Here is a 16595-nt window from a genome sequence, read left to right on the forward strand (position 1 = left end):
ACCACCATTATATGCAAGAACCTTTAGGACAAAGAACAGACAACTGCTCAGCAAAGTCAATGAAGTGTTGATGCATGCATTTACTGACATAAATGTACTGACTGGATATTGAGAATACAATACAAGTTGAATTATTAAGAACACTGCGTCACTACGAGCATGCTTAGGTACCTATGCTCTGCTGATGTAGAGGCTGAGGCGTCCAGATGCTCTGAATCCTGCGTGAGCAGATCTATGTACTTATTGATAAAATGACTCTGGCTCTATAATGTTTGAGCCATGGTCTTTTTCCAGCACAGTTCAGCTTTCCTTTTTCTCTATGCTTTGTCTTTGTCCCACACAGTCTGCAACACACACACACACACACACACACACACACACACACACACACACACACGTAGATTTAAGCTCTTCAGCACTTTAAAGGGTAATGGTTAATATGTCAGTGGAATAGAAAGTTGCTCAAAGTGTGACCTCCTTGTGACAGTGCCCTGTTCCTTCACAGGGAGGTGCAGCAGCTGTGCACTCGCGCATCGTTTTAATGCTAACCACCATCTGTGTAGAAAAAGACACATAATTTAGGAAAATACTTTTACAAGAAAACGATACAGCAGTGCAGTTAGAACTACATGCACACACAATCAAAGTCTTGCAAAACTAAGCATATGTTCAATAGAACACACTTGTGCACTAAAAAGTATATACACACACACCATACCATTAAATACTGAAGATGCATTACAATTTTACTAACATTTAATTTGCCTGTTTGTCTTCAAAGTACATACTGCAATACATCATTAGCCTTGGCCTACACCATGGCCTTTATATGTACATGTTCTGCCTGGTGCAGGTGTCCTGACAGTTTTCACTATATGGAAAATAAAATGCACACATCACAGTGCATTGAAATTCAGTTTGTGTAGTAAGCAATCCTTACATGTCATTTAAATATTCATGTTGACATACAGCTTTTAAGTAATACGCACAATAAGCCACATCAAAACACCCCTAGGGCCACCTACAGATGATCAGCAGCAAAACCGCTTTGGGACAGTGAAGCATTTGTGCTTCACCGTGGTAAGAGGTGCTGCTTTGCCTACCAGCCACGCCACCTTGAGCGGTGTTTGAAATCCACTGCTTGGAATTCAAACAGGTCTTGATGATGCAGCACTGCTTTAAACTTCATGGTAAAAACGCTCATCTTTTGTATGTTGCGCCTACCTTCAGTGAGCGAATTGTAAAACATGCTAGGCTGCCACCTGGTGGACATATTAGGTGCTGCATAGAGAGAGTAAGGCAAATTGCAAACATAATCAAGATGTAATTTTACTTTAAGGATCCAGCGAATCATGTCTTTGTGCACTTCCAAGTGAGGCGCATGCTGCAAGGTCTCTAACAGAGCCAGGATGCTTGGAGTGTTGCCGGGGGCTTCACCGGGACCTGTGATACAAGAACCACAGATCTAACTACAGGCTTGAGACTTTCTATTGTGTGAGATGATGTACAAAACTTACGGGAGATTTTCAGGGTGAAGTTGAAAGTAACTTCATCGTCATCCCCAATGTTCTCTAGCTGTTGCTGCTCCTCCAGCAGAGCCATGCCTAACAAGTGCAGCACCTGTAGCAACACACACATACAGAATTGTGAACACTACTCAGTCATTAAAAAGTGATGCTCATGAACACAGCATAGCAAGTGGAATTTTGTTGAATTTACTACACTATCATGTCATTTTAACAAAACATCCAAACATTTACCCTCTGCAGCATGGACTCAGACCAGTGTCCTCCACTGGGCTCCATAGCCCACTGCAGCACAGCTCCCAACATGCCAAGCGGCACGTCACACTGCAGAATGTTTCCCAAGCTGGCAAACAGTGGGCAGAATGGAGGCAGGGCTACGACACACAGACACTCACACTTCAGCAATCTGCATTCAACTGACCAATCATTTTCAGATATGACTACAATCACTGAAGAAATAGCTTACCTGGGTCCTCTCCATTCTGTCTCTTAAGCTTTCGCTGAGCTTCCTCTGCCTGTATCCAAAATAAACTACATAAAAATTTAGAAAAACCATTAGTGCTCATGTGACTAAAGAGAATTACTAAATCTGCCAAAAGCAGCACATCACCTTAAGGACATCCTCAGCACTAACAGCCGAATCAAAATGCAAATGGATAAGTGCATATACTGAGCTTCCAAAGAGCATTTCCTGATTAGACCACTAGGCACTCAAACTGGTATTTTGTCATTTATGTGCTTTTCTTTATCAATCACACAATCTGACAGAGGCTCTACACTTAAGAGAAGGAACTAAAGAATGAAGTAACACGTGAGTTGCAGACAGTTTTAGTTACTGCATAGCAGGAGCTCAGGTACATGCTTTAAGTAGTGAATTATTATTTACAAAAACTGTTTTCAGAATTGTAATGCTGTTCTCTCCAGGGAAGGGGTCACAATGTTAACTGATGTCTGCCCCAGAGACAATAACAGCACCGAGACTCTTCCCGTAATGTCTAACCTGAAATCTTCCTGTAATGCTGCAGACCGAGGGGTCCTGGTCCATGCCACCATGGAGGACATTTGAAGCTCATTGTAAAACACTGATTTTGAGTCTTGAACCATTTGTGTGTTCATTTGGAAGTATGCTTGGCTCTTTATCTTGTTGAAAGCCATGTCTGAACCTCCTGGCAAAGGCAAGCTAAAGGTTCTGGGCTAAAATGTGATTGCTCCCCTCCCTCTGCTTCAGCGGTTCAACCCCAGATACCAGGCAAAAATTACTTCATGTATACAGAGATCCCCAAACTATACACCGAAACCAGACCTTATTTCAGAACATCTCGAAGAAAAAACATTTTATGCCCACATATTTATTATATATCTATTTTGTAATTGCTTTTTATATTATGTGAGTATTGTTTTTTATAATGCTCAAGTCTTTAAATAAAGGAGTTAAAAGTATTATTTATTTATACACAAAGTGGTATCGAGTATCGTGTATTTTTGCTGGTATCGACTACTAGATTTTTGGTATTGTGACATCCCCAGATTGGACATTCTATGTTTGAGTTATAACAACTTCCTTTTTCATGGTGAAACTTCTAAATTTGTGAGAGCGCCACACCCATGGCGAGCAATAAAAATTCAAAAGCTTCGGAATTTAGCATCGTCAATACCTGTAGATGAGACTGACCGAATGTGATGCCGATCTGATGAAAGCTCCAGGAGGAGTACGTTAAAGTACGAGGCCTGGAAATGGCAAAAAAAAAAAAAAAAAACATAGGAAAAAATCAAGAGAAAAATCAAAATGCTGACTTCCTGTTGAGTTTAGGGTTTGGGTTCAAGAGACCAGGGAGTCAGCCATTTTAAGTGTTGTCTCAATTGCAAAATCCTTCCAGTGCACTGGAACGTTTGCTCCCTAAATAATCCCACAATGCACCACAAAAACCAGTGAGCATCGATACTCACTGTGTTCCCTTACTGGAAATGACATCATGTCTCTCAGCTAATGTCCCTCTCTAGTGTCTGGTTTAAAATGAGCTCAATCTGCAAATGCAAGGTGCCTGATGTGTCCATTGTCACTGAATATTTGAATGGAGCTATACTGAGAGCTATTGTAAATGCACTGTAGCACTTGTCTGTCCTGCAGACTTCATAGTTGAAAATGTGAACTGCTTGCTCCCAAAACTTCTTTAGTGCAGATTAGGGCTGCACAATTAATCGAATATCGATCGCGATTACGATTTTGACTGTCCACGATTAAATGAACATGATCGACTGCGATATTGACATTTAAATTCCGTCCTCCGCTCACAGAAAACTCCACTGCAGATCAAATCAAGCGGCTCCTACACTACAGCCAATCACCATAGAGTGGCGCAGGGATGACGTCATTTTGTAGTGCCAAAACCCCGAAACGGAATTAGCATTTCAGCCCTTGAGTTGCTAGCTTCGCTTCGAGCTCCAGAGCGAGGGGAAATCATGAAATTAGCACGATGTTAAATAGCACTTCAGAGGTTGTCGGGGACATTAAACCTAATCACGCTGAGTGGGAAACAAACTTTGCAGATAAACTCGGGGCTCTACGGTGCAACCATTTCACTCGCATTTGTGACTGAAAAGTACTTTGTGTGACTGTGAATAAATATTTATTCACACCGGTGTGAGTGACCTGTTCGGAGTTGTATAATACAAACGGAATAAAAACTACAGGAAGTCCAAAATACATCTACACCGCGCAACAGTTACTTTCACACTGCTTTTCATCTCCTCAGTCCACTGTACAAGTGTGGAAATACTGCAGAGAAGCCATTATGATGAAGTGACTCTACATCATCTGCTTCTCTCAACTCTCCGATCTCACAACCGCCATCTTTTATTGATCCCGCAAAATGACCTGAACTTTCACCTGCTCGTGTAGACACAGCGGCTTCGGGCGGAGTAAATTAATAATAACGTTACAAGGTGGGTTCAAATCAAACTTCTTTATTAAATAATTCCTCACCAATCACAATCAAGAGTAGAACTGTTCCGTCTGTAAACATACAGTACACTGCAGCTCTCCTTCACTAACTCTAATTCACTCCATTTAAACTCACGGTTGCCAGATATCACTAGAAAAGTCAACTCCAGTTTCCATGTTTTGATTTATCCCCCCAAAACACAATATTATCAGCAGACATGGACACTGTACTGGGGAACCGATCTAAAACTGAAACAAAAATAAAACTACTAAAATGTAAAGACAGAAAATGTGCTTAGTTATAAATAAATCATTTAATATATAAAAAAATAGATATTATAATAACTTCATAAAATATAAATAAAATGAGAAATGAAATAATGTTTAATTACTATGGGTTGCATTTAATATCAATTTGACCTTAACCTTAGATCACTATTTCCTTAGAAAGCTATCAGCCTTTTTCCTAATATGGATCATTTTTGTTAGTCTACTTTTAATTAGGACTCTTTATTGTTCAAGATATTTTAAAATAAATATTTTATACTGTATATTTATCAATTAACCAACAGTATTTCTCATTGCTATTATTTTATTCAGTTAACAGTGTCCATGAACAGAGAGCTTACATTTAACTGTTTATGACAGAATTCCTGATTAAAGCTTAAATAAAAAAAGATTGGTATCTGGATCAGTTTCAGCTGTAAATATCCTGATCGGAGCATCCCTAATGAACACCATTAAACTAAAGCGCTCTGCATCTGACGGGTAAATGAACTCACCCAATCACACCCTATATGAGATTATTCAGATATACACACACAATACACACAGAGCGGTTTCGAGAACTGACTCCAGCCCAGAACCAGGAGAGTGGAAATGTCTAATAGTGCAGCTTTAAATATATTTAAGAGGAGCAGACTTCAAACAGGTCCACAGTTGTTTTTTGCATACAGTCTGTAAGATGAACTGAAAATATTAGATTTAGTTTATCAGAAGATAAATTAATGTCATGACTCACACGATGTTCCTAAATTCTGTCATAATTGACCAGCTTAAGTTCTCATGCCTACTTGTGTGTTATATTGTGGCATGAGAAAACTTAAATGTGAAAGTGCAATAAAAATATGTTGTCACTAAAATCAATCAATAATCGTGATAAATAATCGAGATCTCAATATTAATCAAAATAATCGGGATTATCATTTTGGCCATAATCGTGCAGCCCTAGTGCACATGAACACCTATAACTTACACAATGCCTGGGGTAACTGTTCTGCTAGAACTGACCAGATTTTCTCATTGACTTCATGGCAATAAAGGGTACAATCAATACCCAGACACCTGAATATTCGAGTAATATGCTCCTTCGACAGTGGGACAAGCGAGAGCGTCCTGACCAGCTGTCTCACGGTGTAGTACGGGAACTGCACCGCCTCCAACCGCAAGACCCTACAGCGAATTGTGAGGACAGCTGGAACGATCATCGGGTCTCTCTACCCACCACACACCTCCTTCAACTACCGGTGCATCCACAAAGCCACCAGTATTGTGGACGACCCCTTTCACAGACTATTCACCCTCCTGCCATCTGGCAGAAGGTATAGGAGCGTCCGTGCCACCACCAGCAGACTCTGCAACAGTTTCTTCCCTGAGACAGTTAGATTACAGTGCTCACCTGGGCTAGTCAAACACCTCACCCAGTAAGACTCATACCACTGCACACCGCACTAACCCAGTAAGACTTTACGTAGCTGCATCAGTCACTTTATACTAGAGAACTATTTCTGCTGCCAGTATTACTGCAATACATGTGCTGCTACATTACACAGTAGCTTACAGTGTACAGTCCATGTCCTGTGTATCTACTGTCCTGTGTATTTGCTGTTTTGTGTTTTTATTGTGTTGCACTCGTCTCACACAGAACAGTACGCAAGACTACATAAAGTGCAAATACACAACTGTGTTGCATCATGGTCCGGAAGGAAAATGTTAAATTAAATGAACTTCACTTAGTGTTGTGGTTTTAGCACATGGAGCCATTGCTTATTATAATAATGAACAGCTATGAGAGTAAAAGCACTGCAAACCCACATAAAAATTAAAGCATACTTCTAATTCTGGAAAAAAAAAAAAGACATACTGCTGTACCTGCAGTGAAGATTTTCCCTGCACCCGAGAACACCACCACACGGCACTTTGAGTCTTCAGCAATACTCAAAGCTGAAGAAAGCATTCGATCATTTCACTGTAGGGAAAAAAAGCACTAATGTTATTATGCAAAGTTGCCTATAACGGAGTATAAAGCCAACACCTTATATAACAAAACAAAGACGTCCAACAAAAGCAGACAAAGCAGAATTATACATGGGGGAAATTAACACTTTTTTTTTTTTACCTAAATGTCTTCCAAAAAAAGTTTTGTTTTTTTTCATACTTTAATTTTTTCCCCCCAGATAGCCTTTAAGAACGCTTTTGACAAGAGAAGAATGTACTGAAATCATTCTCATGCCTGGATCAGGAAGCTGTGGCAAGGTTGTGATGGACTAACAGGAAACATGGCGAACACAGCAAATATATAACACAGTTTCCAAACTTATTAACAAATTCAAAAAGACTGCAAGTGTTGCAGGCCAACCGAGAAGTGCACGTCCACTGACGAAGGCACAACCAACCTGGTACTGGCAGACATGGTCCCTTATGTATGGAGACTTTTGGAAAACCCAGTAGTTATGTCCTTTATTTGATGAAAAAACATACCTCCAGTAGGCCTAGTTCATGGCGTTGCGTTTCTCTGGTCAGTGCAGCTCTACAGGAGTGATGTGATTGGCTGGGTGGGTGACTGACAGGGTGGTGAAGGGTGGAGTGGGGCCTCCTGAAGTCGACATGGCTCGAACAGCATTCAGAGTAGGAAACCACAGGCTCCTGTCTGATAAACACCAGTCAACAGGTTAATATGATGACTGTTTACGGAGATGAATAAAGGACACAAGACTATGGCCCCATACACAGTGATGGACAATTTACAGACAGAAAAGTGACTGAAACCTTTGTTTGGTGCTACAATGCATAAATCATCTTAGTCCTAGTGGGTTTATGTTAGGAGACATTAATGGAGCATTTCTGAAAGGAATCTCCAGTCTCAACACAGTAAAAGTCAGGGGTAAAGCTATAAGTTTTCAGATACAGCCAAAACATCAGCACAGAGGACATTTCTGTGGCCCTACCGGTAACATGACAAGCAGCACTTTTTCTTTGTTTTATATTAAAATAATAGTTTCGGTTTTTTTTTTAATAAAAAAAAAAAAAAACACAATAGGTGAGGGAAGAACAGCTGTTGCAACATGCTAACAAGTGAGAGCGGGAATGTGTTTTCATTCTACAACATTAAATGCAACTATACACCGATCAGCTACAACAGTAAAACCACTGACAGGTGAAGTGAAGAACACTGATTATCTCATTACAACAGCACCAGTGAAGGGGTGGGGTATATCAGGCACCAGGCGAACGGTTGGGGAAAAATGGGCAAGTGTAAGGATCTAAGCAACTTCGATAAGGGCCAAACTGTGATGTCTAGATAACTGGGTCTGAGCATTGCCAAAACGGCAGGTCTTGTACCTACCAAAAGTGGCCCGTGGAAGGAAAACTGGTGAACTGGTGACAGGGTCAAGGGCACCCAAGGCTCACTGATGCGAGTGGGGAGCAAAAGCTAGCAGAGGAAATGTGATGTTCTGGGCAATGTTCTGCTTGGAAACCTTGGGTCCTGGCTTTTGTGTGGATGTTAATATACTTTGACACGTACCACCTACCCAATACTGTTGCAGACCACGTACACCTCTTCATGGCAACAAAATTCCCTAATGGCAGTGGTCTCCTTCAGCGGAATAATGTTCCCATATGCACTACAAAAAATGGTTCAGGAATGGTTTGAGGAACATGACAGAGTTCAAGGTGTTGACTGCCACCAAATTCTTTGAGCAATTGAGCATCTGTGGGATGTTCTGGACAAACAAGTCTGATCCACGGAGGCCCACCTTGCATCTAACAGGACTTAAAGGAACCATGGTCTTCGTGCCAGAAACCACAGCACACCTTCAGAGGTCTTGTGGCGTCCATGCCTCGACGAGTAAGAGCTGTTTTAGCGGCACAAGGAGGACCTGCACATTAGTCAGGTGGTTTTAATGTTATGGCTGATATTTATTTATTAATTTTTTTAACAAATTGTTAGTTCTGCCAAGCTGCTGTGGTGCAAGTGGAATAAAACACTTTGGGATGTGCTGTTAACTCCACATTGAGCTGAAGAACAGGCCACCCCATCAGTAAATATATTTTCCTAGAACAACTCTGTGGTGTTTTATTCATTTGATGATTTTGTGGTCAGTAAACCATTTGTGTGTTGATTTTGATGTATGTTTTGGATCGTTGTCCTGCTGGAAGATCCAACCACAGCCCATTTTAATCTTTCTGGCAGAGGCAGTCAGGTTTTCATTTAATATTCAATTCAATTCAATTCAATTTTATTTGTATAGCGCTTTTTACAATAGACATTGTCTCAAAGCAGCTTTACAGAAATATCAACATGGTATACAGATATTAAAGGTGCAAATTTATCCCAACTGAGCAAGCCACTGAGTGGCAACAGTGGCAAGGAAAAACTACCTAAGATGTTTTAAGAGGAAGAAACCTTGAGAGGAACCCGACTCAGAAGGGAACCCATCCTCATCTGGGTAACAACAGATGTAGCTGTCGCTGAAAGCATGTATGTGTCATTTCTTTCTTTAAGCCTTTAAGGTATTTATTTGTTATGTTATTATTACAATAATGCACTGTAAATATTAATAGTAATTTGCCTATGTGAGTTTTGTTTTACAAGGGTTGCAGAAATAGTGACACCTACAGGTTAAACTAGTGAGCTGCATTTAATTTAAGTTTCTGTGGTCATGTGATTAGCCTAACTAATAGCAGTGCAAAATGTGCATGCAGTTTGTTGGTGCTACGCTGTACACGGAGTTAGATGCTAAAGAAGAGAATAATTAAACAGTAAAGCGTTACAGCAACTCCTAGATTTCTGGTCGGAAGGCGCACACGGTATGTTAGTTTGTGATGTTGTGCATTTCATGTTTGTATTGCAATGTAATAGCGCAATGTTTCCTAAGGCCATTAATGCTAGTTTAATATGTGAGCAAGATGAATGAATACTCATGGACTCTTAAGAACATGCTTATGTACAATATGCTCATGTGAGAATGTGTTATGCACTTTATTTCAGTTTTTGACGGTGTTTGACGGTGTTTGACGGTGTTTGATGGTGTTTGATGGTGTTTGACGGTGATTGAATGCGCTTAAGTTGTGAAGGAATGCAATTAAAGAAACGACAAACATCAGTTGAAGCGTACGTTTTAATCTGACCAGAAGAATAAGTTTGGGAGCAGCTACAGTGAAAAACGTGGCCTACTGCCTTTGGTAAGGCAGTGAAGAAGAACGTAGGCCTATTCTGGAAAAGCAGTGAAAAACGTGGCCTGCTGCCACGAGCCACAGTGAAGAACATACTGCTTCGTGAACTGCAGTGAAAAAGTATTGTTTGGTGTGGTGTAAAACATCGCCATCCATGGACATGTACAGCGTAGCCATTGGAGAGTGAGCAACGATCGCCAGCATCCCAGGGAATATTGTACGGGCCGCCCCTTGTGAAGTCTCCGTCCCGCACTCAGCGTAAACGACCTGCCTACCCATCGTGGCATTCATCCAACGTGACCTCGCGAGCTTCAGTTCAGCGTGAAGGTGGAACCCAGAAGAAGACGGTGCTGCAGCTGCCAAGAACGGCCACAGGGAAGCAACAACGCAACATCTTTGGACAATTGAGTTTGTGAACATTCATTAAATCTGGATTCCAGGTCAGACTGTGCATTTACATTTCTCAGTTTTGTTTAAATTGTTATTTATTGCAATTCCAATTTATTATTTGAAACAAAGGAAAAATGAGAACTGCATCTGAATAGTTTTGTAAGTTGAATAGCAGTGTGTATATAACGTACTTGTTTGATCATTTGAAAGTCTAGTTTACCTTTCATCATTTAATATTTCAGTAGTGTTGTTTCAAAATAGTTTACTAAAATGGATCAAAGCACACCAGATGTTTGTGTACTAGAAGGAGTACTACAGGCTCTAGAAAACGAGAAAACAGAATTACAGAAGGAATTAGAAACTGAACTTGAAACCTCAGAGAAACAAAGAATTGAAGAACGGTTAGCTGAAATTAATAAAGACCTCCAAATACATAGGATAGGGCTCCAGGAGCCAACACCTGGCACTGAACAAGCAGTGAGGCGGTCAGAAAGAGAAAAACACCCAACAGAAAAGATGCTTGAGCTCATTAAACAGGAGAGCATAAAAAAGGAAAGAAAGTTCATGTTAACATATGTAACCTTCAAAGCTGAGGTTCAGTATATTAGAACTAAACTAAAGGAAGAATGTTGTAAATCAGACTTAGGCGAAATGATAAGAACCTTGGAAAAGTATGAGTCAGAAATAAAGCAGGAATATAAGAGCTTACGTGCACTGACCACACCAGCCCAAGATATACGAAGGAGAATGGATATCTGCACATCAGTGACTTCTGAAATAACTACACTTCTGAAAGTGCGTTACGCAGAAGCTGATAAAGAGTTTAATGCAGAAGCTGTTAAGGAAACTCTTTCAAAATTACTCCAGAGAGAAGACGCAAGGTCAGTTTATGGGTCAACTGTGTCAAGAGCTGGAGTGGGTAGTGTGCAAGATAGTCAAGTGTCAGTAAAGAAAGCAGAGGCGGCGGCATGCTTGGCATCGAAACGTGCTGAACTTAACAGGGAAAGGGAAATATCTGCACAAAGAAAAGAGGTGCTAGCTCAACAAGAGAAGTTAAAACTGATGGAAGAACAAAGGAATCTTGAGGCTATGGAAGCTGAATACAATGTATATGCTGAAGAGGAATTAAAATTGAATGCTGAAATAGGAGAAACTAGAGAAATCTTCACTTTGTCTCCAAGTCAGCTTCCAGTGCAGCATAACAGCACTCCATGCACCCAGAATCCCAAAGACCTTTCAATCCCTTTTTGTTCTGAAAGCAAAATAGAACCAAAATCAAATGAAGCCTCGCTAGTTCAAGCATTAAAAGAATCCCTGGCAATGACTAGACTTCCAGCACCAGAGCCGTTCATGTTTACAGGGGATCCACTTAAATTCACTGAATGGCGTACCTGCTTCAAGGCCTTAATCGAAACAAGTTGCACAAACCCAGCTCATAGGCTATATTACTTGAAAAAATACATCAGTGGAGAAGCACTTTCTGTGTTAGAAGGAACATTTTATACAAGTGATGAGGAAGCCTACACGCAGGCTTGGGATGCCCTTAACAAACGTTATGGTCACCCCTTCATAGTTCAAAGAGCATTCAGGGGGAAGCTGAGTAGCTGGCCCAAGATTGGACCAAAGGAATCACTGAAATTAAGGGAATTTAGTGATTTCCTCATCTCCTGCAAGAATGCAATGCCTTACGTTCATGGTCTAAAGGTTTTAGATGATTGTCAAGAAAACCAAAAGCTGTTACAAAAACTTCCTGACTGGGCAACAACTCGCTGGAACCGGTACGTCACTAAAGCACTAGATGAAGGGAAGCCATATCCTGCCTTTAAGGAGTTCTCAGACTTTGTAGCCGAAGAGGCACGTGTTGCTTGCAATCCAGTTTCTTCTCTTTTTGCATTAAAACAAGCAGATGAGAAAAATGGAAAGGAACAGAAGCGTCTCAAAGCCAGCACTCTAGCAACGTCAACAAAGGTGTTTCAAAGATCAAGCTTCACTTCAAAGGACTCAAGTGCATCAGGAAGTTCTACAACCAACTCTCCTGCCACTCAAACCAAAAGACAAATAGATTGTGTGTGCTGTCAACAAAATCACTTTATTTATAAATGTGAAAAGTTTGCAGCGATGCCTCTAGAGGAAAAGAAAAAATTTGTCATTAGCAACAATATGTGCTTCGGGTGCCTCAGAGTCGGACATGTTGCAAAAAATTGCAGAAAGAGGGCTACTTGCAATATTTGTAGACAAAGTCATCCATCTCCACTTCACGAAGAACGCCCTGTAGGAGAAAAGCTAGAAGCATTACGACAAAAGGACAATTCTTCCATTGCCTTATGCACCGTGAGAATGGACAATGGTGATTGCACTTCCATGATTGTTCCAGTGTGGCTCTCTAGTGCGGCCAAGAATAGTCCAGAGACTTTAGTGTATGCATTACTGGACACACAGAGTACCAGTACCTTCATTGACCATGATGTCTGTGGAAAAATTCAAGCGCACACAGAACCTGTCAAACTGAAGTTGTCAACAATGACTGACAAGAGTTCAATACTGAATTGTCACAGAGTTGTTGGACTGAAGGTGAGAGGGTACAATTTACAAGAGTACATTGAGCTACCTCCAGCATACACTCAAGAATACATCCCACTAGAGAAGAATAGCATTCCCACTCGTGAAACAGCAGCAGGGTGGACTCACCTTCTGAGCATAGCCGAAGAGATGCCAGATCTGTTGAACTGTCCTGCAGGACTTCTGATTGGCTATGACTGTGCACGGGCTCTGAAACCAAAAGCAGTGATATCAGGGGAAGAGTATGAACCTTATGCAGTCAAGACAGATTTAGGCTGGAGTATAGTTGGAGCCAAAATGCCTTGCACTGACATAAGGGATGGCGAAGGGTTCTGCCATCGTATCTCTGTGAAAGAACTTCCACCTATCACACCTGCCTCTGTGATCAAAGCATTAGAGAGAGATTTTCTTGACACAAATCCAAGAGAAAGGACAATATCCCAAGATGACATTCAATTTCTGCATCTCTTGAATGGGAAAATTCAATATAACGAAGAGGGACATCTGGAGATGCCTCTACCATTTAGAAAGCGTCCTCAGCTTCCAAATAACAAGCAGCTGGCTACAGTCAGATTGAAACATTTAAAAGGAAAAATGGAAAAGAGTCCAAAGTACAAGGAAGATTATATCAAATTCATGGACAATGTCTTTAGAGATGGTGATGCAGAAGAAACAAATGCCACCACAAAGGAAGGCAACACATGGTACATTCCGCACCATGGGGTGTATCATCCTAGGAAGCCTGAGAAGATTAGGGTCGTATTTGACTGCTCTGCCAAATGTGAAGGCACCTCTCTGAATGACCACCTCCTCACAGGACCTGATCTAACAAATACTCTGACTGGAGTGCTGTGTAGATTTCGCCAGCATCAGATCGCGATTAATTGCGATGTTGAGAAAATGTTTCACCGCTTCCACGTAACCCCAGAAGACCGGGATTTCTTGAGGTTCCTGTGGTGGGAAAATGGGAACACCGCAAGAGAGCCCAAAGAATACCGGATGCGAGTTCACATATTTGGAGCGGCATCATCGCCTGGATGTGCTAACTATGGCATGAAATACCTCACCAGCAAATATGAGAATGATTACCCATTGGCTGCAGTCTTCATCCGGAAAAATTTCTATGTGGATGATGGGCTTATCAGTGTCGATTCAGTTCAAAGAGCCAACCAGCTTGTGAATGAAGCACGGGAAGTCTTTAGTAAAGGACAGCTGCGCTTACACAAATTTGTCTCTAACAACAGAAAGGTTTTGGATGCAATTCCAGAGAGTGAACGGGCAAGTGCAGTGAAGGATGTGGACCTGAACTACAGCGAGCTTCCAATGCAGAGTGTGCTGGGAGTGAAGTGGAGCATAGAGACGGATGCGTTCTCATTCAATGTCGTCCTCAATGAAAAGGCAGCCACCCGGCGAGGAATCCTATCAACGGTAGCTAGTGTATACGACCCATTAGGATTTCTCTCTCCCTACATCTTGACTGGGAAAAGAGTGCTGCAAGAGATGTGCAAACGAGGTGTAGGATGGGATGAACATGTTCCCCTTGAACTGAAGCCAAAGTGGGAAACATGGCTCCATGACCTGGAAAATCTTGAGAAAATTCAAATACCAAGATGCTTCATTCCTGATCACCTCAGCACAATACGAAAAATTGAGCTGCATCATTTTTCAGATGCCAGCAACAATGGCTATGGGCAATGTTCTTATATCAGGATTGTTGCTGATGAACAAGTACATTGTGCATTAGTCATGGGTAAGGCCAGAGTGGCACCCACAAGGGTGGTCAGCATTCCACGCCTTGAGCTCACTGCAGCTACAGTCTCTGCCGCTATGAGTAGTGTCCTTAGAGAAGAGCTGGAGCTGAAGATAGACCAGGAGTTTTTCTGGACTGATTCACAGGTGGTGCTCGGGTACATCAAGAATGACGCCCGACGCTTTCATGTTTTTGTAGCAAATCGCGTCCAGAAAATAAGAGACACTACTGATCCTAGTCAGTGGTTATACGTCGAAACAAGCCAGAATCCAGCCTACCACGCATCTAGGGGTCTCAAGGTGGCAGACCTAATAGAATCAAATTGGCTCAGAGGACCAAAGTTCTTATGGGAACAAGAAATTGTTTTTAGCCAAAGATCCCCAGAGCTTCTTGTAGGTGACCCAGAGGTCAAAGTCCTGAAAACAGATGCTGTTGAAAGAGACAGCTTCCTCCATAGGCTGTCAAGACTCTCAGATTGGAATACAACCCTCAACATTATTGCTCGGATTCAGAGACTGGCACACAAAGACAGGTCTGGACCCATTAGTGTAGAGGAACGAAGAGGAGCCGCTCTTGTGCTCATCAGAGCAGCACAAAGAGAAGCCTTTGAAAAGGAGCTGAAATTGTTTAGTCAGGAATCCACAAAGCTACCAAAAACTCACAAGATGTATCAACTTGACCCTGTCTTTCAGAATGGATTGCTCAGGGTTGGTGGCAGGTTGAGAATGTCCTCCGCATCAGTTGAGTTGAAACATCCAGTTATCCTTCCTAAGGAAGGCATTGTCACACAGCTTATACTTGACCACTGTCACAAAAGGACTCCGCACCAAGGCCGAGGTCAAACCTTGAATGAGCTCAGAGCCAGCGGATATTGGATAATAAGTGCAAGCAAGGTAGTGGCCAAGCACATCAAGAGTTGTGTCACTTGCAGAAAGGTGCGTGGACGGACTGAAGAACAGCGAATGGCAGACTTGCCTGTTGACCGAGTAGATCCATCTCCTCCATTCTTGTACACCGGAATTGACTGTTTCGGGCCATTTAACACGAAACAAGGTCGAAAGGAATTCAAGCGGTATGGTCTGTTGTTCACATGTCTAAGCTGCAGGGCCATCCACTTAGAAATGTTGGAGGATCTCACAACAGACGCATTTTTGAATGTTTTGAGATGCTTCATAGCAATTAGAGGAGCGGTAAGACAAATCCGATCTGACCAAGGTACTAATTTCCTTGGAGCAAAGAATGAGTTGGAGAGAGGTCTAATGGAACTTGACAAGGAAAGGATTTCAACTTACCTTGCAAGAAAGCAATGTGACTTCCTGATGAATGTGCCTGAAGCAAGCCACATGGGAGGCATTTGGGAATGCCAAATACGGACGGTTAGGAGCGTGATGAGTTCTATTCTGGCACAGGCTAAAGGGAGACTGGATGACACCTCTTTGAGGACATTCTTCTATGAAGCCATGTCAATTGTTAACAGTCGTCCACTCACAACAAACATAATCAATGATCCTAAAGGTGTTGAACCTTTGACACCTAACCATTTGCTCACAATGAAGTCCATTGTGCCCCTCGCGCCTCCAGGCAAATTTGTCCGGGAAGATTTGTATGCCAAGAAGAGGTGGCGTAGAGTGCAGTACCTCTCGGAACAATTCTGGAGCAGGTGGCGCAAGGAATACCTGGCCAGCATAAGCCTCAGACAACAGTGGCATGTGCCCAGAAGAAATGTGCAAGTTGGGGATGTCGTTATTGTCAAGGATGACAATATTCCCAGAAATGAGTGGAAGCTAGCCAGAGTTGTCGAGGCAAGGGCAGATGGTGATGGTCTTGTGCGAAAGGTCAAAATTCAAATAGGACAAAGTAATTTAGGAAAGAAAGGTGAGCGCATAACGCAACTTTCTTCACTTGAGCGTCCAGTTCAAAAATTAGTGGTGCTAGTGGAGCAGAATTCATAGACTAGTATCCTAAAACATTA

General features: G+C 41.8%; 1 protein-coding gene and 1 long non-coding RNA gene across 2 annotated transcripts; one reads left to right on the forward strand and one right to left on the reverse strand.

The window, feature by feature from the left end:
* Positions 1–23: 23 nt before the first annotated feature.
* On the reverse strand, positions 24–7546 carry LOC108262638 (uncharacterized). The gene is made up of 6 exons (XR_008394768.1): positions 6866–7546; positions 6619–6715; positions 1993–2057; positions 1518–1900; positions 475–555; positions 24–344 (listed from the first exon to the last, which is right to left on the reverse strand). It is a non-coding gene; the product is annotated as an uncharacterized LOC108262638 (long non-coding RNA).
* A 5921-nt stretch (positions 7547–13467) lies between these two features.
* On the forward strand, positions 13468–16413 carry LOC124627642 (uncharacterized; the record flags this gene model as incomplete). Its single annotated transcript, XM_047153972.2, has 1 exon — positions 13468–16413. A coding segment is annotated over exon 1 (2946 nt), but the record flags the coding sequence as incomplete, so codon positions are not given.
* Between the last annotated feature and the right edge of the window lie 182 nt (positions 16414–16595).

The sequence above is a fragment of the Ictalurus punctatus genome, unplaced genomic scaffold (genome assembly GCF_001660625.3).
Source record: "Ictalurus punctatus breed USDA103 unplaced genomic scaffold, Coco_2.0 Super-Scaffold_100056, whole genome shotgun sequence".
NCBI classification, from domain to species: domain Eukaryota; kingdom Metazoa; phylum Chordata; class Actinopteri; order Siluriformes; family Ictaluridae; genus Ictalurus; species Ictalurus punctatus.